This window comes from Miniopterus natalensis, chromosome 2 (assembly GCF_054644295.1).
Source record: "Miniopterus natalensis isolate mMinNat1 chromosome 2, mMinNat1.hap1, whole genome shotgun sequence".
NCBI lineage: Eukaryota > Metazoa > Chordata > Mammalia > Chiroptera > Miniopteridae > Miniopterus > Miniopterus natalensis.
In genome coordinates, this window is record NC_142082.1 from 91,812,807 (window position 1) to 91,836,063 (window position 23,257).

At 35.7% G+C, this 23,257-nt stretch overlaps 1 protein-coding gene across 1 annotated transcript in view; it reads left to right on the forward strand.

Annotated features, from left to right (window-relative positions):
* The window catches only part of ALG5 (ALG5 dolichyl-phosphate beta-glucosyltransferase), a 48,685-nt gene extending 25,735 nt beyond the window's left edge, over window positions 1-22,950 (forward strand). Inside the window, 4 exon segments of the mRNA XM_016215783.2 lie at window positions 4,083-4,142; window positions 11,562-11,713; window positions 20,213-20,298; window positions 22,741-22,950. Coding sequence (XP_016071269.2) covers window positions 4,083-4,142; window positions 11,562-11,713; window positions 20,213-20,298; window positions 22,741-22,856 — 414 coding nt within the window. The 3' untranslated portion in view covers window positions 22,857-22,950.
* Window positions 22,951-23,257: the final 307 nt, after the last annotated feature.

Sequence of the window (23,257 nt, forward strand, 5' to 3'; positions counted from 1 at the left end):
TACATAGGGCTTCATTTTCTTACTCTCTCTACTTTTGTGTGTGTTTGAAAATACCTACAATAAAATGTTCAAAAACAATGAACTTGAATATGAGAAATTTTAAGATTACTTTAAATGAAAAAGAGCATGATATATATGAATAAATTTCAGGTATGATTTTTGAAATACAAAGGGGAAAATATATACAAAAATGTTAGCAGTGGCTGCTTTTAGGTAGTGAGATTATGCATGACTCTTTTTTTTAAATATGTTTGTATTGATTTTAGAGAGAGGGGAAGGAAGAGGGATAGACAGATAGAAACATCGATGAGAGAGCACCATCAATCGGCTGCCTCCTGCACAGCCCCCACTGGGGATCAAGCCAATAACCCTGGGGATCATGCATGCACCCTGACCGGGAATCCAACCAGTGACCTCTTGGTTCATGGGTCGATGCTTAACCACTGAGCCATGCTAGCCGGGCATGCATGACTTTTCATAATAAAGTTTTATAGTATGCTTATAAACTTATATGCTTGCCACTTACTTTACAATGAGCACTTTTAAATTTTATTCATTTTAGTGAATGGTTCCAAATTCAAATGTATATACAGTGAAACTACTCTTCATTTTTCAGTCATCCAGTTACTCCCAGAAGTTACCAGTGTTATCCATTTCTTGTATATTCATTTGGAAGATGTATATATATATTCTTTTAAACATGCAAGTTGTAATGCACTATACACTGTTTTGTTGTTTCCATTTAACAATACATCACTGTTTCTTCATTCACAGCTTCTTAGCTAGTCCCTTTGGTTGGACATACAGGTTTACTGCTTCAGACATTACTGAATTGATTAACCTTGCATGAATGTCAATTTACACACATGTAAGTTTATTTATAGGAAGAATTACTAGATGTGGAATTGCTGGGTCCAATTACATATATATCTGTGACTTTGATAACAGTTTTCAGATTGCTGTCCATATAGAGTAAAAACTGATAGGTTTTATTTGCATTGCACTTGGTGTAAATGTGATTGAGGATCTTTCCAGTTTTTTAAGAGCTATTTTCACTTTCTCTGTTCATAGCCTTTTTCTCTTTCCAACTCAGTTATTGAGTAATGTTCTTAACAATTTGTAGGAGCTCATTATGCGTTTTGGAAATTAGCCTTTTGTCTGTAATATAAATTACAAATATTTTCCACCAATTTATTTGTCTTTTTAAAAATATTTTAATATATCTTAATTGTTGAAAATATTACAAATGCCCCTCTTTTTTCCCCTCACTGATCCCTTCCAACCAGCACCCACACACACACACGCATCAGGCCTTCACCACACTATTTGTGTCCATCGATTATGCATATATGCATATAAATTCTTAGGTTAATCTCTCCCCACCCACCCCTGCCTTCCCTCTGAGATTCATCAGTCTGTTCCATGCTTTTATGTCTCTGAATCTGTTTTGTTCATTAGACTCCACATATGAGTGAGATCATGTGATACTTGTCTTTCTTTGACTGGCTTATTACACTTAGCATAATACTCTTCAAGTCCCACCTTGATATCTCATAGGGTAAGGAATCTTTCTTTTTTGCAGCTGCATGGTATTCCATGGTGTAAATGTCTGAGAAGATGTTTCATATGATTTCAGTCTTCTTGAACTGGTAGAGACTTGTTTTGTGTCCTAACATGTGGGTCTGTCTTTGATAATGTCCCACGTGCACTTGAGGAGAATGTATGTTCTGCAGCTTTGGCGTGAAATGTTCTGTAACTGTCAATTAAATTCATCTGATCTAGTGTGTCATCTAGAGTCGCTATTTCCTTGTTCATTTTTTTGTCTGGAAAATAGAACCAAAAAGAAAAAACAATTAAAAAACAGGAGGTCAGTTTAAGGGAGCTGTGGGACAACATGAAATGTAACAATATTCTCATCATAGGAGTGTCAGAAGATGTAGAAAGTAAGCAAGGGTTAGAGAACCTGTTTGAAGAAATAATGGCAGAAAACTTCCCTAACCTGGTGAAGGAAAAAGCCACACAAGTTCAGAAAGCACAGAGAGTCCCAAGCAAGAAGAACCCAAAGAGGCCTATGCTCAGACACATCTTAATTAAAATGTCAAAATTTCAAGACAAAGAATCTTAAAGGCAGCAAGAAAAAGCAGTTTCCTACAAAGGAGCTCCCATAAGGCTGTCAGCTGATTTCTCATCAGAAACTCTACAGGCCAGAAGGAAATGGCATGAAGTATTCAAGGTAATGAAAAGCAAGGACCTGAAACCAAGACTACTCTATCCAGGAAGGCTATTATTCAAAATAAATGGTGAAATAAAGAGCTTCCTGGACAAAAAAAAAAGCTAAAGGAGTTTATCACCACCAAGCCAGCATTGTAAGAAATGTTAAAGGGACTGCTGTAATAAGACTTTGTAATAGAGAGAAAGAGAAACATAGGCATAAAGAAATAAAATGGCAACAGGTAAGTACAGATCAGTAATACCTTAAATATAAATGGATTAAATGCTCCAATCAAAAGACATAGGGTACCTAAATGGATAAGAAAACATAACCCAAACGTATGCTGTTTACAAGAGACTCACCTCAGAACAAAAGACTCACACAAGCTGGGGGGGGGAAAAACAAAACACGTCTAGAGAACTTTAAGGGAAAGATTGACAGCAATTTATTTTTCTTTTAATGTTTAATATAGTTGGATTTTGTGGTTCTACCACACAACATTTTTTTTTTTTAATTTATTGTCAAATTGATCTATTCTGGGTTTTCTGTGCTTTTGCCTTCCTTGAAATTTAAGCATTTATTTCTATTTTACACTTAAATATTTGATGTGTCTGGAATATATCCTAGTCAGTGTTAGGCTCAGGTCCACTTTAATTTGGTTTCCAAATTGCTACTAAGATGCCTCACAGCATCTTTTTTCCCTGATTTAAAGTGTCATCTTTATCATATTCTAAGTTAAGTACCCATGTGTTTTTGCATATGTATGTTACTGGCCTCTCCATTATTGTATCTTTATATTTTTAAATCCTCTGCAGATAGTCCTTCCTCACTCTTAGAATTTTTTTAACTCTTCTTGTTTCTTTATTTTTCAATATTAACTTTCATATCAGCTTGTCTAGTTTAAAGAAAAATTATTTTGGTATTTCTATTGTTATGACTTTACAGTTAAAGATTAACAGGTAACTTTGACTTTTTAGTGCTGTGGTCACATCCTCTCATCTGTGATCATGGTAATCCCTTCTATGTGTTGGGTTCATTTGTTTCCCTTGGTAGCATTTACATGTTTCCTTTATTTAGGTCTTGCTACATTTCTTTGTAAAATTTATTTCTAGATTTTTCTTTATTGATGTTATAAATGTCATTTCTTCCATTGTACTTTTGACTGTCTGTATATGAAGGCTAAAATATTGTGTGTGTGTGTGTGTATATATATTCAATTTATACCCAGTCATTGTTTTAAAAATTTTGGTTTTTAAACCTGTTTTTATTTATTTCAGAGAGAGGAAGGAGGGGAAGGGATAGAAACATCAATGATGAGAGAGAATCATTGATCTGCTGCCTCGTGCATGCCCCCTTCCTGGGGATCAAGCCTAAAACCTGGGCATGTATGGTGACCAGGAATCAAACCATGACCTGGTTCATGGGTCGACGCCCAACCACTATACCACACCCTCTGGGTACCTCTCATTGTTTTAAATTCACTTATTTCTTCTAATAGTTTTTCAGTTGTTATTCTTGGATTTTTCAGAATGTAGTGATTTTATATAAAATGATACCATCTGTAGATAACTCTAATACTACTGATTTTTCTTTACAGTTACATTAACATAGTATTTTTAATCAGAAAAAAATTTAAATTATGAATTTTGAAGTAATACATGCCCCTTTAGCCTTGAATAGTATCCTCTTAGTAAGTACAATTAGGCTTCTTGAAGCTGTACATATTCTGAACTCCTCAATAAGCCTTTAAAGATATTTAATGTCACTTTCTCAAAAAGTTTATAAAAAATGAAATACTCACTTTGAAAATAAAATATTTTTATTAATGATATTTAAATATTGAAACATTATTTAATTGCTTTTTCTTCAGGATCAAATGGCTATTGCATGCGGATCTCGAGCTCACTTGCAAAAAGAATCAATTGCTCAGGTGAGGCTTTCATTAGTAGTTCTTTCCCTTTTTACACATACAGTAGCACAAAATAAGCTTTTATACTTAATCTCATAAAAATTAAGTTCCTCTGAAAAGAAAAGAAAATTTATATTTTGGAAAGTTTATGAAGGACTGACACTTTTAGGAATGACTTTTCTTTTAATGAGCACAAGAAGAATGTAGACTTCACTTTGACTTGGAATATAAGCAGCTTTTTTTGATTTTTTTTTTTTAAGTCACAAAGAAAACATCCCCATTCAGCTTTTCCAAATAATGCACTTTGAACCTAACAGCTTTTAGTTTTTCCATATTGGCATATTTAAGTACTATATTTTGAGTTTCATTCAAAGTTTAAATTTTTTTTAACTTTATTCTTCTTAGAGAAACACTATATCTTAAAATTTGACAAATTGTAACTGCCCCTTTTAGGATATTAAAAAAAAAATTGAAGACAAAATATTCTTCATTTTGTACTTTGTAGAGTAGGCTAGAAAAGCTAGAATGACTTGAAAGATAAGTAATATTAAGGAATTATCGTATGCAATGTTTTTGGTGGTTCTTAATTTTTTTTACTATTTCATTTACCGTTAACATACAATATTATTAGTTTCGTGTGTACAACTTAGTGATTATGCAGTTTTTTAATTTTTTTCACTTAAAAAATATAGGCCTAGTATATCAAGTCCAGTAAGTGTCCATTATATTCTTTTTTTTTTTTTAAATATATCTTTATTGATTTCAGAGAGAGGTAAGGAGAGGGGGAGAGAGATAGAAACATCAGTGATGAGAGAGTCATTGATCGGCTGCCTCCTGCACACCCCTGACTGGGGATCGAGCCCGCAACCCGGGCATGTGCCCTGACTGGGAATCGAACCCCGATCGCCTGGATCCTAGGTCAACGCTCAACCGCTGAGCCACACCCAGCTGGGCTCCATTATATTCTTAATGGTTCATTGAATAGAGTAGTCGAGTGGATTAAAAATCAAATTGTATTTTTTAGTTCAAGGTCAAAATTATCTGCAGAGTTTCTTTTTTAAATGCATACTTCTAGGCCATTCGCAGACACTAAATCAGACTCTAGCCATAGGGCTAGAAGTCTGCATTTTTTTAAATTTCCGAGGTTATTCTTATGCATACCAGAGTTTGATAACTGCCAGAATAAAGGTATCAACCTTTCCCTCAATGATTCTGAAATAAGATACTAAGAAATTCTAATTTTTTTTTCCAAGAAAAACTGATGGCAAAATATAATATAATATAAAAATATCAATGCAAGCTAAAACATTTAATGAAAATAGGCTAATATTAATTTAGTGGTTTTGTGAATAAATATTTTCCTTTAAAAAATATATCAATGTAGGAATAAAAGGACAGTCTACTTGGTAAAGGATAGAGATAGACTGGAGAAATAGGAAACAATGATTTGGAAGCTATTGAAGTAATCAAGGCAAGAGATAGTTGAGGCCTGTATTTATCATTGTTGGCAATATAAAGGAACTGTGTTTTTGTTTTGTTTTTAATGCTGTAAATTCTTTTTTACTTAGAACTCCCACTAGTTGAAAATTCTTTGATTTTTTTTTTTGATTTTTTTTTTTTTAGAATAGTATTTAAATGAGACTGTGCTGTGGTCTAAGTCTTATTTTACCCAATACTGGTTTTAGCCAGATATCAAGGGCTCTATCTCAGTGTCTATGGACTTATAATTTATCTTGTCATCCATCCACCCCTCTATCTCTAAAATTGATTGGCCTGGCCAGGTAGCTCAGTTGATTAGAACATTATCCTAATACAAGGTTCAATCTCTTGTCAGGGCACATACAAGAAGCAACCAGTGAATGCATGGGTAGAACAACAAATCGATGTTTCTCTCTCTCCGCCTCTCTCTCACTTAAAATAAATAAATAAATAATTTTAAAACTAAATGATTGATTTAGTGCTTTTGGACCCCACAGAATTGGCTTGTACTTTATAGAAAGGATAAATTGATCCATTGACTAGAGATCTGCTATTGTCTACTGCAAATACTATGTATAACTGCTGCAGCTCAGAAGGCTTGTAGTTCAAGTCCAGATGATCTCATAGAACTGCACCTTTTTTTTTCATTTTTGAATCATTTTTATTTTTTAATTACAGTTGACATACATTATTTTAGGTGTACACCCCAGTGATTAGACATTAAACTTACTAATTGATCATCCCAATAAATCTTGCACCCATCTGACAACATGCATAGTTAATAGAATATTATCGACTATATTCCCCTATGCTGTACTTTACATCCCCATGACTATTCTGTAACAACCAATTTGTACTTCTTAATCCCTTCAGCTTTTTCACCCATCCTCCTAACCACCCCTCCCATCTAGTAACCATCAAAATGTTCTCTGTATCTATGAGTCTGTTTCTCTTCTACTTGTTAGCTTTCTTGTGTGTGTTTTTTTAGATTCAATTTTCAGTGGATATGTATTTATTGCCATTTTATTTATATTTTTAAATTTTTCCTTCTTTTTAAGAATACCCATTAACATTTCATATAATACTGGTTTGGTGGTGATGAATTCCTTTAGTTTTTTCTCATCTGGAGGGCTTTTTTATCTGTCATTTGATTCTAAATGATAGCTTTGCTGGGTAGAGAAATCTTAGTTGTAGGTCCTTCCTTTTCATCACTCTGAATATTTCTTGCCTTCTGGCCTGCAAAGTTTCTGTTGAGAAATCAGCTGACAGTCTTACGGGAGCTCCCTTGTAGGTAACCAACTGCATTTCTCTTGCTGCTTTTAAGATTCTCTCTTTGTCTTTAACCTTTTGCATTTTAATTATGATATGTCTTGGTGTGGGCCAGTTTAGGTTCATCTTGTTTGGCACTCTGCAATTCCTGGACTTTTATGTCCATTTCTTTCACAAAGTTAGGGAAGTTTTCTGTTATTATTTTTTCAAATAGGTTTTCAATTTCTTGCTCTCTTCTCTGTCTGACATCCCTATGATACAAATACTGGTTCACTTAAAGTTGTCCCAGCTCCTTAAGCTATCCTCGTTTTCACATTAGTTTTTCTTTTTGCTGTTCTGAGTGGGTGTTTTTTACATCCTTATATTCCAAATGGCTGATTTGATTCATGGCTTCATCTACTCTACTGTTGATTCCCTGTAAATTATTCTTGATTTCATTTAGTTTATTTTTCAGTTCTGACTGGTTGTTTTTTATGCTGCTGAGGTTCTCACTAAGTTCATTAAGCATCCTTATAACCAGTGTTTTGAACTCTGCATCTAGTAGATTGCTTGTCTCCATTTTGTTTAGTTCTTTTTCTGGAGTTTTGTTCTGTCCTTTCATTTGGAATGTTTGTCTCCTTATTTTGGCAGCCTCCCTGTGTTTGTTTCTGTGTATTAGGTAGAGCTCCTACATCTCCTGGCTTGGTAGAGTGGCCTAATGTAGTAGGTGTCCTGTAGGGTCCAGTGGCACAGCCTCCCTGATCACCCAAGCTGGGCCCTCAAGGTGCAACTCCCATGTGGGCTGTGTACTCCCTCCTCTTATACTTGAGCCTTGATTGCTGTTGACACATCAATGGGGGGGATTTACCCCCAGGTCAGTCAGCTGCAAGGACTGGCTGTGACCACCCACCACTGACTTCCAAACACTGTGGATAATCAGCTGTGTAGGGGCCTACCCCACACAGCAGGACTTACTTCAATGGGACTATGGTGCCCGCTGAATCTGCCCCTTGAGTGTGTCACTTGTGAAGGTGGTTGGGTGATGCTTTGATGTGGTCTGAAGCTGTCCACTAAGTGCACTGGCTCTGCGGCCTCCCCAGAGGTGCAGGCCAAGGTCAGCCACTGCCTTTGTTCTGCCTGGGGCCACCCAGCATGAGCTACAAAGCAATCTGCAGATGGCTGCTACTTGCGCTAGGCTTGGAGGTGACCAGTTGAGACCAAGCTGTGAGCCAAGGCCAGCTGCTGCGAGTATCACCCTGAGGCCACTTAGCAAGAGGTATGGGGCATGCTGAGGCCAGATGCTGCTTGTTTGAGAGATTTTAGGAAAGTCTGAAGCATGAGCCAAAACAGGCTGTTTGTATGGAAAAGCCACTGGAATCAGCTTAGGTGGGCCTGAAAGTTGGGTTCCAGGGGCCTCAGAATCACCAGGGTGGGGCACACAGTGTGAGCCATGTTGATGGAGACTCAGATATGGCTATCACCTGCCAGCTCTGTAACAGGGAGGGTTCATCCAAGGAACAGTGGACTCTGCCAGCACTTCCGTTTGGGAGAAAGCTGTCCACCCAGCTCTTGCCTATATGCTGGACAATTCAGGTCCTTCCCATATGTCTCTGGTGCCTTTTGACCTGATACCCCAGTACTGGTGCTCAGAGCAAGTGAATCTGAGTTAGTCTGTGCACAGTCCCTTTAAGAGGAACTGCCTGGGACTGCAGCAGCCTCTGTCTCCCTCAGCCTCAATCCCTGCTGGTTTTTACAGCAAGAAATTATGGGGACTTCTCTTCCTGGCCCTGGAACCCTGGGCTGGGGGCCAGGTGTGGGGGCTGGGACCCTTCGCTCCACAAGGGGGACCTCCACAGCCGAAATATTCCTTTCAATTTTTATCTGCCATGTGTTGGTATCGGACCAGCCCATTCCACATCTCCACCCCTTCTATCAGTCTGGATTTGGCTACTTCTTTAATTTCCTCATTGTAGGACTTTCTTTCAGCCAGGTTTCAGTTGGTTCCGAATGATGGTTATTCTGTAGTTTAGTTGTAATTTTGATGTGGTTGTGGGAGGCGAGTACTGCTTTTACTTATGCCACTATCTTGCCCAGAAGTGAGAACTTCCAAAACTATATCTGTCTTATTGAAGGTCTTTTCCAAGAAACAACGCATCCTTCTGCTACATGTCTAAGAAACTGCAGCATGGCCTTCCATCTCTGAGCCACTCAGGTTTTTTCTGAATGTGTTATAGTTAATATAAACCCCTGTATGGTAACACTGAAAAAGTTATAAGAGAATTAATAATCAAAATAATGAACTGTGAGTTCAATAGCCTAATTGCATAGTTTCCAGACTTACCTTTTCTAAATACCTTTATACATATTCTTAGTTAACCTTACTATGTGTTCTCTCTTTGAAGTCAAACATGATACATCACTGATGGAGTCTTTTAGCACCTTTAAATGTATTCATATTCCCGTTTGTTCTGTGTAACAGTTATAACAATAATGTTTATATTATCTGGGTATTCTTGAATTTGTCATCTTTAAAGGATTCAAGATAGAATCCATTACTGTTTGATGTCTATATATTCTTTGAAGAAGTCTTGGGATGTCTTTGAACTTCTTATTTTAAGATAATGAAATTACGAGTCAGCTTTAAATTTCACCTAAATTCCTTGTTTCTATTTCATAAACATTAGAGAGATTTTTGTTGTTATTGAAGTAGTGAATGTCTTTTTTTCCTTCATGGTTTTAAATGTCTACTAGAAGTTCGTATAATGTTTTTCTATGACTTCGTTAGCTTTAACTAAGTCTGCCCTATGATATATTTTCAGATTTTTTTAAATTTAAGATATTTTGCCACATTTTAAAATTAAAGAAAGATTCTCTTCTTTGTAGTTTATTGTTATGCATTTAAACATGCTACAAATCAAATTTAAGGTATTTATGTGAACTCCACGTTTGTAGATTTTAAAAAATAGCCATTATCCTAAAACAAACGAAAATTTATTCATATCCAAGCAAAAGCGGTCACGAATATTTTTATTTTATAATTAGTAAAGTCACCTAAATCATATTCAAGTAGAATAGTTTATAGCTATTATTTTTCTGCCTTTTAATTTTTATTTTTCTACCTTTAAATTTCTATTTGTTCCTTTCCTAACCATAAATGCTCTTTTGGAGGATTAATCAGTCGACCCGTATTTATTGGAAATATTTTATATGGAAGGCACTGAGCAAGCTGATGTGAAATTCCCAGAGTATTTTGAGATGAAGTTTCTGCTCTTTCTATTTAGAGAAGTAAGAGATAATTACATCAAAACATAACTAGTGATTCTAGGTGATAAATGAGACATGTTAGATCCTTTCAAAAAGTTTGTTTTACATATGTTATGGATTAGTATTTTATTCTTCCCTTCTTGCCCTATTTAATACATGAGTAAAACTGCGATGAGAAGGTTAAAATGAGCTTTCAGGCTTTTCTTATTAAAAATATTTATTGAATTCCTGTTCCTTTGTGCCAAACACTTGGCTAAAGGCTTTAATATTATCTCATTTAATCCTTGTTATAACTTCTGAAAGGAGGCATTTTCATTCCCATTTTCAGATGAGGAAAGTGAGAGAGAGTGGAAGTAACTTGCTCATGTTTACCCTAATTATTAATGGAACCAGGATTTGAATATAGGTCTCTTAGTTCAGTGGGTTTTTTCCTGCTTAGTTATCATGAGTCATGGTTCTGTTTGATGATGATAGAAAAAATTATGTGAATGAAGAATGATACTAAAGGATTACAATTACAAAAACCAAAAGGGGGGAGGGACCTTTATTTACTACTATGAGATATTAAATATTCTACATAGACTTTTAATAGGTTGTTTATGTGAATATATAATGTATCATCCCATGGATCTATTAATTATAATTATAGAAAATGTTAAGAGAGCCTTTTTTAATCCCAAATATGAAAGTCTTAAATACAGTGATAAGTAGGGATCTATTATTCTTATGTTTTAGTTCTCAGTGTTTAATGAATAATGAAATGTTATATCCTGTTGCTACTAATATTAAAATTAATCACTAATAACAATAGTGAATACACAGATAGGAGTAACGATTTCTTAAGCTTAATATCTAAAATGTTAAAAAACTTAATTGTTAAAATTTAATTGGATATCTGTCATGCCTAATTAGAGATACTGGGTTTTTGTTTCAAATTCCTTTCTAGTCTGTAACTTTTGTGACATTACACTATACCTCTTTTATCAGTATTTTTATTAGTTAGGTATTGAACTTCAGGTTCAAATCTTACTGTTTTGCTTTTTCAAGATATTCAAGTAACTCACCTTTTTGGAAACTGAAGTATATTTGGGGCAGAGCAGCACAAAATATGTAGGTGAATGAGATGTTCTCTTTGCTCATAGGAGCTCAAACTGCGATGCTATGCTTCTGGTAAATTCAAGCTCTGACTTCTCACAGGCACTGTGATTCTTCTTGTGTGACTCAGCCTGCTGAGTAACTGCTTCTTTAGTGCCTCTGCCCTGCTCCAAGTAGACAGTATCTTCACAGTTTCTATAACATACTTTGCCAGTGAAGCTAATGGAACAATGATGTTCATATGTAAGATCTACACAGCCGATTAAATATTAATTGCAGTTGTCTACAGCCAGGTGTTTTCACTGTCTCCTTTAGAAGAAAATGGAAAAGTCATTTTTATTGTCTTTGTTTCAGCGTTCTTACTTACGTACTCTTCTCATGTATGGATTCCATTTCCTGGTGTGGTTCCTTTGTGTCAAAGGAATCAGGGACACACAGTGTGGGTTCAAATTATTAACTCGAGAAGCAGCTTCGCGGACGTTTTCATCTCTACATATTGAACGATGGTAGGTTCCTAACTGGAATGTATCTGGTATTTCTTATTATACAGCAGTTATTCCAGGTATTAAGAAGCAAGCCTCTAATCTCATAATGAACATCAAGGTTTAAACAAAATTGACAAGCATGTAATCTGTACCTTTATACTTTTACTGAGTTGGATCTTATTTTGAAAATCTCAAACCAAACATAGGCTGTAAAGTTATTAATTCACTTTAATTATAGACAGTATAAATTAAGAGGCCTGAAAACATCCTGTGTCCTTAAGCTTTCTTTTTTTCTTTTTTCTTTTCTTTTATAGGAGTTAAGTTCTCTTTCCTTCCTAAGACCAATCCTCTGCATCCCCTTCCACCTTCTAAGAACCTAATCCTGTTTGCTTTTCTCTCTTATACATTTAGCCTTTTCCCCTCAACCACATCTTTCCCATCAGTTTTTAAAACAAGTTTAAATTTCTCTTGCCATTAAAAAAAACTCTCTCTGTTGACACCCTCCCCCCAAACCCCTCTTGCTCTAGCCCCGTATCCTTTCATAGCTGACATTTTCTTGAAAGAGTGGTCTGTATTCACTCTCACCATTTTCCCATTTCACACTCACTCTTCACCCCACCTTAATATGGATTTTCTCTCATCCTTACATCTAAACTATGGTTACCTTCATGTTATTAAATCCGGTGGTCATATTTTATATGAACATTTATTGTCTTAACCCATTAGCAGTGCTTGATACTTCTTTTTCTTTTTTTAATCCTCACCTGAGAATATTTTTTCCATTGCTTTTCAGAGTGAATGGAAAGGGGAGAGAGAGAAAGAGAGGGAGACATCGATGTGAGAGAGACACATCGATTGCTTGCCTCCCACAAGCGCCCCTGGGGTGGGGGATCGAGCCTGCCACTGAGGTTACATGCCCTTGGCCAGAATCCAGCCTGGGACCCTTTAGTCCGTGGGCTGACGCTGTAATCACTGAGCGAAACTGGCTAGGGCAGCACTCGATACTTCTGAGATCTCTGTCTTGAAATATGCTGTTCCCTCAGCATACCTTTATCCTGACCTCTCAGCTCTCAACCTTCTTAATGAATAACACTGTCACACAGAAGCTTGAAACCTTGGAGTCAGCCCTGACACTTCCCACAGCCCTTCCACATATCAAATGCATGACCAAGGCTTGTGGATTTTAGCTTTTATGTCTCTCCATTTCTCTTCATGTTCACCACTATTCAGGACTGATAAGCAGTGTCAGAAAATTGATTCCTCAGTGTGGCCCACCTAAGTCTCCACATGCGGAGACTTCTCAACGCTCCCCTTCTCCACTTCTTATCCTTCAGATCATTTGGCCCTTAGTTTCCAAACTTGATCAGATGCCCTTAGTTATATGCTGTTGCAGTACCGCAAGCCTTTCTTTGTAGCACATGTCACCTATGTAGTTTTTTCTTGTGTAATTTTTTTTCTCTATTAAAACATAAGCTGTTCAAGAGCTAGACTCTCATCTGATTTTGCTTACTAGTATATTCTACTATCTAATGGAGTGCTTGGCACATCATAGATACTCAATAAATATTGTTGAAAAAAATTAATACTTAGTTTTAGCGTTGGGTTCTGTGTAAATTCTGTTCATGGAAGAAATCTGCATAATTATTCCAGTAGATGTTCCTTTTTGTAGTCTCTCAACTTTTGTGCATCTATATTGCAAAGATCTGTTATTTCCCTAGAAATAGATACCATATTCCCCCCTAAAAAACTTTAGAAAAACTATAGTTTCAGAATTAAAGTTATCATTCGAACATGTTTTGTAATATTTTTTAACTAGATTTAAAATTTTTAAGTAATCTATATGTGGTCTTCAAATTAAGATACATGCTTTTTTATGTTGAAGAATAAAATATACTGTTAGTTAATGAACTCTAAAATCAGAGAATCGAATTTAAGAAGCCACTCTGGAAGTAAAGCCCTCCCTCCCCATTAGATATTTCTCAGTCAGCTGTTACATCCAGAACTAGGGTCAAAGAACTAGGTTCCTTATAGTTTAAAGGAAGGATTTACAAATGGAAAACATTAGGATTCAGATTGATAACATAAAAGTCATGAAAGCTCCTCATCAGAACTGTTCTAGAGCAGCTTCAGCCAGTAGAAATATAATATGAGGTACAAATGCAAGCCATATATATAATTTTAAATTTTCTAGTAAGCCACATTGAGAAAGTAAAAAGAGCCCTGGCCGGTATGGCTGTTAGTTGAATGTAGTCCCATACACCAAAAGGTCACCTGTTATTTCCCAGTCAGGGCACATACCCAGGTTGTTGGTTTGATCTCCACATGGGATCAGCTGTTTGATGGGAGGCAACTGTTTGGTGTTTCTTTCTCACATCAATGTTTTTCTTTCCTTCCCTCTTTCTCTCTCCCCCCTTCCCCTTCCCTTCCTCTCTCTCTACAAAAATCAATTAAAAAGAAAGTAAAGAAAGATGAAATTTATTTTAATAATATACTTAACACAATATAAAAATATTGTCATTTCAGTATGTACTCAGTGTGAAAAAGTATGGAGATGTTTAACATTCTTTTCTTTGTACTATGTCTTCAAATTACAGTACATCTCACTTCAGACTGGCTACATTTCAAGTGCTCAGTAGCCACAGTAGCTAGTGGCTACTATATTGGAAAACATTGTTCTAGGATATTTGGGGGAGTTTTTAGTTAAAAAAAAAATTTAAAACCTTTTTTCTTCTTTAAATATTATGTTCATGCACATGCCTTTTAAATTATTTATTTGGACTTGGTCGACAGTGCTTACCTGACTTAAATTTTAGCCTCTCACATTTCTCTTTAAGGTCCCATTATGTTTATTTTGTACCTGTAAAGGAGAACTACCAAATAAGCATATATCAACTTGATTAGCAATATACTCTTATATTCTTCACCACAGTTTCAACAGTAGTTGTCACTTGAACATTTCTTTTTTTTAATATATCTTTATTGATTTCAGAGAGAAGAAGGGAGAGAGAGACAGAGAGACAGAGAGAGACAGAGAGAGAAACGTCAATGATGAGAGAGTCGTCATTGATCAGCTGCCTCCTGCATGCCCCCAACTGGGGATTGAGCCCACAACCTGGGCATATGCCCTGACCAGGAATCGAACCATGATCTCCTGGATCCTAGGTAGATGCTCAGCCGCTGAGCCACACCTCGCCAGGCTAAACATTTCTTTAAATCAAAATCATGTGCACTTTAACTCAAGAAAGACTAAAGAAAATATTTTTTTATGCAGTATTAAGTTATAGATATCAAGTTGTGCATCTGCTTATTTCCATATAAGTGTCTAAAGATTCATTGAAATTTTTCTCATAACTTTCAGAAAAACCCAAGTCAAGGAGAATTTCTAGGTATTAGAAAACATCTGCCCAGCCGGGCGTGGCTCAGCGGTTGAGCGTCGACCTAGGATCCAGGAGATCACGGTTTGATTCCTGGTCAGGGCACATGCTCAGGTTGCCGGCTCGATCCCCAGCAGGGGGCCTGCAGGAGGCAGCCAATCAATGACTCTCATCATTGGTGTTTCTGTCTCTCTCTCTCCCTCTCCTTTCCTCTTTCTGGATCAATAAAGATATATTTAAAAAAAAAAAAAAGAAAGAAAGAAAACATCAAGGATTACAGCTGAAGTTAAAAGACTAAACATCTCTTTTATTCACAATTACAGATTTGAGTATAGGTAATGTTAAGTATAAATATACATGTATATAATCTTCATCCTCACAACTTTACTTCACCTAAATTCTTTCTATTTAATGTCAAGGTATAATTTGATCCAATTTATGAATAACTTTAAAAATGAATTCTTTGAAATGTACTTTTCTTCAGATGAATACTTTCTATTTTTAATCAGTGTTTTACATGTTTATAACTTAAAGTCAGTTCCATAAGGCTTATATAAAAAAAAAAGTTGTCCTTTGTCCCAATTCTTACTCTCTTAACAATGGCCACTTTAAACTCTACTGTTTTTTGTGGTATTTGCTTTCATATTCAAAATAATGGGTCTGCACAGCTATGTGTCCATTTTTCAGTTTTTGATACTACTTTTCAAAATAGAAAATCAGTGGATACGCATTTAGTTCTCTTAAACTTCTGCACACCATCCACACTTATTTTCCTAATACAGTTTTAAAATAATTTTTGGTTAAATCAGTATTTATTGTTACAGCTGTGCAAAGGTAACTTACATTTGTACCACAGGGTGCAATATGAATATTACCTTTCTTGTAGTACTTTTTGTTTTTCTAAAGATAATAATTGCCACCCCAGCCTGGTAACTCGGTTGGAGTGTCATCCTGTGCACCAAAAAGGTTGCAGATTCAATTCCTGGTCAGGGCACATACCTAGGTTGTGGGTTCAGTCCCTGGCTGGGACATATATGGGAGGCAACTGATCAATGTTTCTCTCTCACATCCCTCTCTCTCTCTCTCTTTCTCTCTTTCTCTCTCTCTCTCCCTCCCTCTCTCCCTCTCACCCCTCTAAAATCAATAAGCATATCCTTGAGTGAGGATTAAAAAATTATTAAAAAAGATAATAGCTATCTGTAGTTTTTTATATTATATTAACTATAGTACATTATATTATTTTATATTATTATAATATATAATATAGTCCATCAGGAGCATAAATTCTCCTCAGTACATCCTCACACATCAGATTCTGCATCAGTTTCATCTTTTTCTTGGAGACATCTTGTTGGCTGTTCCCTTTCTAGTTCTCAGGCCTCCTGCACAACTCCTGTCCTCTGTCTCCTGTTCCTTGGTTTACACCACTGTTGGAGTAGAGCACATCCTCTCCTCAATTCCCTAAGTTATGAGAAGGGAACTTTGAGGTGTTGCTTAGGAAAAAGTATCTTTTTTCTCACACTTGTTTAATAGTTAGCTGGAGAAAAATATTTAAGGTTGGAAATCAGTGTTTTTATGGAGTTCAGTTTTGTAGATAATCTGACTCTTGATACAGTACTGTGGAGTGTTGTCTTCACACACCCCCACCCTTGTCCCTCACCTTTCGAAGCTTTTTCTCCACACTGTTTTGAAATACCATGATTCAGGAACTTAACATGGCTAATTTTTTTAAAGATTTTTTTATTGATTTTTAGAGAGAGGAAGGGAAAGGGAGAAAGAGAGAAACATTGATGTGAGAGGGCAATGCCGTTAGGCTGCCTCCTGCAGGGGATCGAGCCTGAAACCTAGGTGTGTGCCCTGACCAGGAGTCAACCTAGCAGTCTTTCAGCGCTTGGGATGATGCCAACCAACTAAGCCACACTGGCTATTTTTCATGTGTTTTGTTGAGTACGCAGTAGACCATCTAAATCTGGAAACTCCATGTCCTTTAGTTCTGAGAAATGTCCTTTGTTTCTTTAACAATCTCCTCTCTTTTCTCTGTTCTCTCTTATAAAACAGAACCTCCTTACTGATTCTATAAGTTTATCTTTTCTCTTTTTTTCTATTTTTCTTTGAGATTTCAATTTTACCATTCAACTCTCCTTTTGAATTTTTATTTCTGCTCTCAAAATTTTAATTTCCTGTAACTATTTTGTTTTCCAATGTTCATTTTTTAAAAAATCTGTTGCTTCGTGACTACAGTATTTTCCACTACTTTATGCATCACTTATAACTTTGACATTTTTTACTTTCCCTGCATTGTTTCTGTCCTCCAATTTTCTTTGTTTGTTTTTATCATTAAAGTCTATCCTCAGATGTCTTTAGCATGATATTAGAAAAGGCTTATCAGAAGCTGTGCGAGTGACCAAAGATTAGTAGATTTCACTGCAGATTAAATGGTGGGGCCATATTTTGTGTGAAACTCCCACCTGTCATTATCTTTTGGGCTAGTCATTTTCACTAATGTGGGATCCTTCCGTCTCCTGTGTAGGATAAATGAACTATTTGGAGGAAAGGAAAATCCATATGATTTTCAGGGAGTCCTCCTATTTACACCCCTACTTGTTGACATCATTTGAGGCCTCTGATGCCTGAAACTGGGAGGCTCTTGCACCCATTAGCCTGCTTCTAGGCTTCTCCCATTGCCATTGTCTTCTTTCCCTAGCTACCACTTGTCCAGCTCTCCATCTTTCCAAAAAAATATTACTGTCGTCTCCTCCTCTCTTAGTGTTTTTATCCCATCATTGTTTTAATTTTAGTGGGTCTTCAGGCAAGATCCTCCTTGCTGTGTTTAAAGGAGTCTTAACATACTCTTTGTTCTCTGGGAATGTATCTGTGAAGTAACAGGTACACCAGGAAGTGAGTAGGAAAAGAAAACATGGTATCTCCTCACATTTGCAAAAACCATGAATGTATCTTAGTTGGAGAATAGCCCTTATACTGATTCTCTGTATTTTAATTATATTTGCCTTGGTAACAGATTTGTCTTTGACTTATAACATGGTGATGTGAAGTATAATTTTTAAAAAATAAACATCTTCCTGTTTTCTAAAATGTTTAAGAAAAGGATATAATAAAAATAATTTAGAAGATGAATTGTTCTTTCAGTTTTTTTTAATATAATTTCAATTAATCAGTGCTTCCCCCCCACTTCTTTTCATTATTCTTATGTTGTTTTGTGTCTTTGATAACTATAACTGATATCCTTATGCTTAATGATCTTGTTCAGATAATTGAATACCATTAGAACTAACTCAGACCACTAGGTAATTTTTTGTTTTTGTGATAGAGACAGTTAAGGATTAAGCACCAGGCTTAATATTCAGATTATTTCCTTCTTTCATGAGTGTCACAATTCTAGTTAACAGAAGTTTTACACAGTCCTTTTAAAAACACAACACTTTTATAGATTATTTTATCCTCTTAAGTGAATATTTCACTAAAAAAAAGATCCAAATACTTGGAATTTAAACTAGTTGTATATTGGATGGTGATGGTAATATTGCCAAGAAAACAAAACTCCAAATTTGGGTTGTGTGACATCAGGGAAATCAAATAGTGGGTTTCAGGCATTTCTTGTCTTTGCTAATATTTTATAACCAAGCACTGGAAGATTGAAGTGTGTCCTATGCAGTCTAGAAAGTGGGGTCTTAATGACTCAGGGATGAAAGTAAAATGGTAAAGGACTTCCATGCTTGCCCGGCTGGTTGTGGCTCAGCAGCTGAGCGTTGACCTAGGATCCAGGCGATCGGGGTTAAATTCCCGATGGGGGCACATACCCGGGTTGTGGGCTAGGCAGCCGATCAATGACTCTCTCATCATTGATTCATTGATGTTTCTGTCTCTCTCTTTCCCTCTCCTTTCCTCTCTCTGAAATCAATAAAGATATATTTAAAAAAAAAAAAAAAAAAAGGACTTCCATGCTTTAGAGATGGTTAAAAGAGCGTGGAGAAATACAGCACAGGTGGGGATGCTTCTCTTTTTGAGGTTAGTGCTGGTTAAAGAAAGCAACTGGTTGAGAGAATTTTTTAGTAGAATTCAGGAAAACTTCTCAGTCAGGATTCAAAAACTTTAAGAACGGATTTGACCTATACCAAGGGACTGACTGAAGGGGAGCTTTAAGAAAGAACCTATCTCATGGGCGGAAGGAAGGATAAACTGGGAATTCAGACTAGAGATTATTTTAACACTGTATGTAAAAATGAGACATATCTAATTCCTATATTTGTATTTAATTATATTCAAAGAGCATTTCAGACTAGTCTAAACTGGCTTTCCATGCCCTGGCCAGTGTGGTTCATCAGTTAGAGCATCGGCTAGCCCACCAAAGGGTCTTGGGTTCAGTTCCTGGTCAAGGGCATGTGCCTAGGTTACAGGTTCCATCCCCAGCCCTGGTCAGGGCGAGTTCGAGAGGCAGCCAATCAGTGTGTCTCTCTCACATAGTTGTCTCTCTCTCTCTACCCCCACCTCACTCCCCTCCACTCTCTCTAAAAGTCAATGGAAAAAACACTCTAGTGAGGATTAACAAAAATAAATAAACTGACTTTTCACTTTCAGTAACTACCGATACTGTATTGTCCAGGATGGCCTCGGGAAGGGAAAAGGGAAAGACAGGCCCTAAAGACCCTGTATTTAGTAAAGAAACCTTGATCCTTTGGCAGTAGAAGAATGTAAACAAGCAACTCTAAAGTGATTGAGAACATTCTGTCCAAGAACTTCTCAGAGTTTTATCAGTTCCCTAAATCAATTGAAAGTGCTCTCAGTTCTGTACCTTGAACTAGTTAAAGCTGGGACTGAAAACCATCAATCTTGAAACTTTGCAAAATTAAATTTTCTCTTGGGGCCCAACAGGTGGTTTTTACCTCCAAGAGTTTAAGAATTGTGGTAGAGATATTTCTCATTTAAATGTTATACAGTGATACCAAATTATTTTATTTGCCTTAAAGCTCCTGAACTACTTAGCTTTTATTTGAGTTTATGTCAATCTGACTATCAGTTTGATGATATTAACTTTATATCTGCCATGCAAGTTTCTTTAAAACATGCCAAGGTAGAAATTTAGTTACTTATCTTTTTAAAAATAAATGCCAATGTATTTTCTTTTCAGGGCCTTTGATGTAGAACTGCTATACATAGCACAGTTCTTTAAAATTCCAGTAGCTGAAATTGCTGTAAATTGGACTGAAATTGAAGGTGAGTACTATATTGTTTATGTTATAGCTGATCTTAAGGGGGGCAGGGAGATGTAAGACAATACAGTTGTCCAGTAAAGTCAGCTGGCTCTAATATTCCCCCATCAAAGCCTCCTCAGCTGTCTTAACTCTGAGCGCTAGTTGCATAGAGCATACTGCCTACTAATGCCCTCCACTCTCCAGCTACCTTACTGCTCTCTATATTTTTTCAGTCTTGGGGTCTTCAGTAGGCTTACCATCGTGCCTAAGAAATTCAGTAAAACTTGCTAAAAAGACAAGATCATGGTGATCTGAGGCTAGAAGTGAGGTTGATTGTCTTTTCAGATAAACTTTATTCTTTTCATCACCATTTTTTTAGTATTATATTATCACTCAGTGAATATCAATTGAGTTCCTACAAACCACTATGCAAAGTTAAATGAGGAATTATACTTGTTTTTATTTCGAGTGTCCAGTCCATTCAGAGCCACTTTTTAACTGGTATCCAAAAATGTAAAGTTTTCTGAGATCTATAATAATGTGAAATCTATCATAATTCTTAATTTCTTTTCAGAAATGCTTAGACAGTTCTGGCTGTGTAGAATTTAAAACTATTTCAGGCTTCTCCTTTACTTACCTTAGAATGATCTTAAATTCATGGGCTATAGCCACCTCTGCCCTAGGTGAGCATGGCCTCCTCTAGAGTACTTGTTGCAATAAGCTATTAATTGCTCTATAACCTCAAATGTTTAGGGACAGAAAAAGCTTAAGGACCAGCATGCAAATCACATAAACAATATAGCCTAGAAGAAATTCCAAACTCTTAAAGTCTACTAACTCATTCAGTTTCCAGAAACTTAATCTCCATAGCAGCCTAGATCAAAAGGAATCAGGTAAAGGGATTACTCAGACTTGTAATGAACAATCCTGCCAATCTGTCTGCAATGATCTATGCCCAGCCTAAACTCCATGGGAAGTTGAAGTGGGGAAAAGTAAAGTGTTTTGTATTTATATCTTTTGCTCGTTTGCATTACAGAGATTGTTGTATCTTAATATGAATTATAGATAGCCCAAATTCCTGATTTGTGGAATGAAGGTAGTCTTTGCCCCTGGTTAATAATACAGAATGAGGCTAGTTGACAAAGTACCATGATGGTAATTTTCAGAAGAAAGCTGCTAAATAAATTCAAGTCCATGAAAAAGGTTGTCTTTGAAGATAAAATAAAATTAAAATGGTAACGAAATTTTAAACCTTCTTCCTGACAGATTTTCATTTGTCTGCATGTATATTAACAATTATAAGGATCCACTGTGACATGTGGATCATACATTTAATTAGATGGGCATTCCTGTGTAGCCTGGGACAAAGAGGTCTGGACAAAATTGTCTTAAGTCTGATCGCAGGCTTTATTTTTCACCATTAAGATTGGGTTCATATATAGAAATAATCTTATTTATCTTTATGCTGTGTCTTTAGTTATTCTGTATATATTTCTTTTCATTAACCAGCACTCAAAAGGTAGTTTTGTGTTAGTTATTTCCAGAACCCTCAGCCATGTACAATTGTATAATAGGGCTATCTGAAATTTTCAATTTAGATCCTCCCAAGTTTCATTTCACTTCAGGATGTTTTCTTTTCATTGTTTTTTAGAGAAACTACTCACTTCAACATTGAAGATGTTTAATTCTTTTATCCATGACTTAAATAAAATTAAGGTGGATGAATTAATTAACTTGATTGTGGTAATTATTTCACAGTATATTTGTGAATGAAATTATTACTTTAAATATGGTTCCATTTTATTTGTCAGTTATACCTCAGTAAAGCTAACAAAAATTTAAGAAGTGAAAGAAGCCAGAGCACTTGGCCTTAAATCTGGAAATTGTCAGTGATTATTAGTATTGTGATCTTAGCCATGTTACTTTACCACCCAGCACCCATTACCTGACCTGTAAAATTGCAGGGGTGACAGGGAGCCTCTACTCCTGACATACTAAAAAGACAATTACAAGGAAATAAGATATTAAAACATACTCAGAAGTGTATTTTATATAGTTAGCTGGGCTTGGCACATTGCCATTTGGCAATTACAGGACAGGAAGATGGCTTAATTATGATGTCATTTATTTTAACTGATTTAAGAGTCTTTGGTAGAATTATAATAAAAATTACATTTTTGTCTTAGATTTCTTATCTCAGATTATTAATCTATACTTGTATTATGTGTAGAGGTATACTTGATTCTCTGTAGTGCATATGAGACTGAAAATTAGTGTTCAAAACATGAAAATTTCTCCCAAAAAATTATTTTTAAATGTAGTGCTTAACATACATAACATAAATAAAATTAAGGTGCCTAGAAGCTCCCAAAAGTCTTGTAGACTGACTTCTAAAATATAATTGAACTGATATATTTTCTCCTGAGTTTAAGTTAATTTATTTTTAATTATTATTTAATCACAGGTTCTAAATTAATTCCATTTTGGAGTTGGCTACAAATGGGCAAGGACCTACTTTTTATACGACTCCGATATTTGACTGGTGCTTGGAGGCTTGAACAAACCAGGAAAATGAAATAGGTTATTTGCCATTTGCCATCTTTGATTGTATTATGTATTATTGTGACATTATTTCATTTGAATTAAAACTTTAAATAAAGCAGGAATAAACCTATGCCATTGTCTGCCTTTTGATAATTTTCAAGAATTAACTGCCATAAGTAAAAAATTTTATACATCTTTTGGACACAAAAAAATTAAGGTTTTTGTAACAAGTCAGATTTTCTTCTGCTTTTAGCAAATTTTATTTATTTAGATTATCACTGTATATCTGAGAAATAATACTTTTTAAACAAGACAGAAGCAGTTATTCCTACTCTAAAATACCTTGCATAATCCTCATAAACTTAAATATAAACCACAGTTATGTAACAGTGTTTAGGAATTTAAAATAAAGTTAACAGTCCTGGTCAAGTGGCACA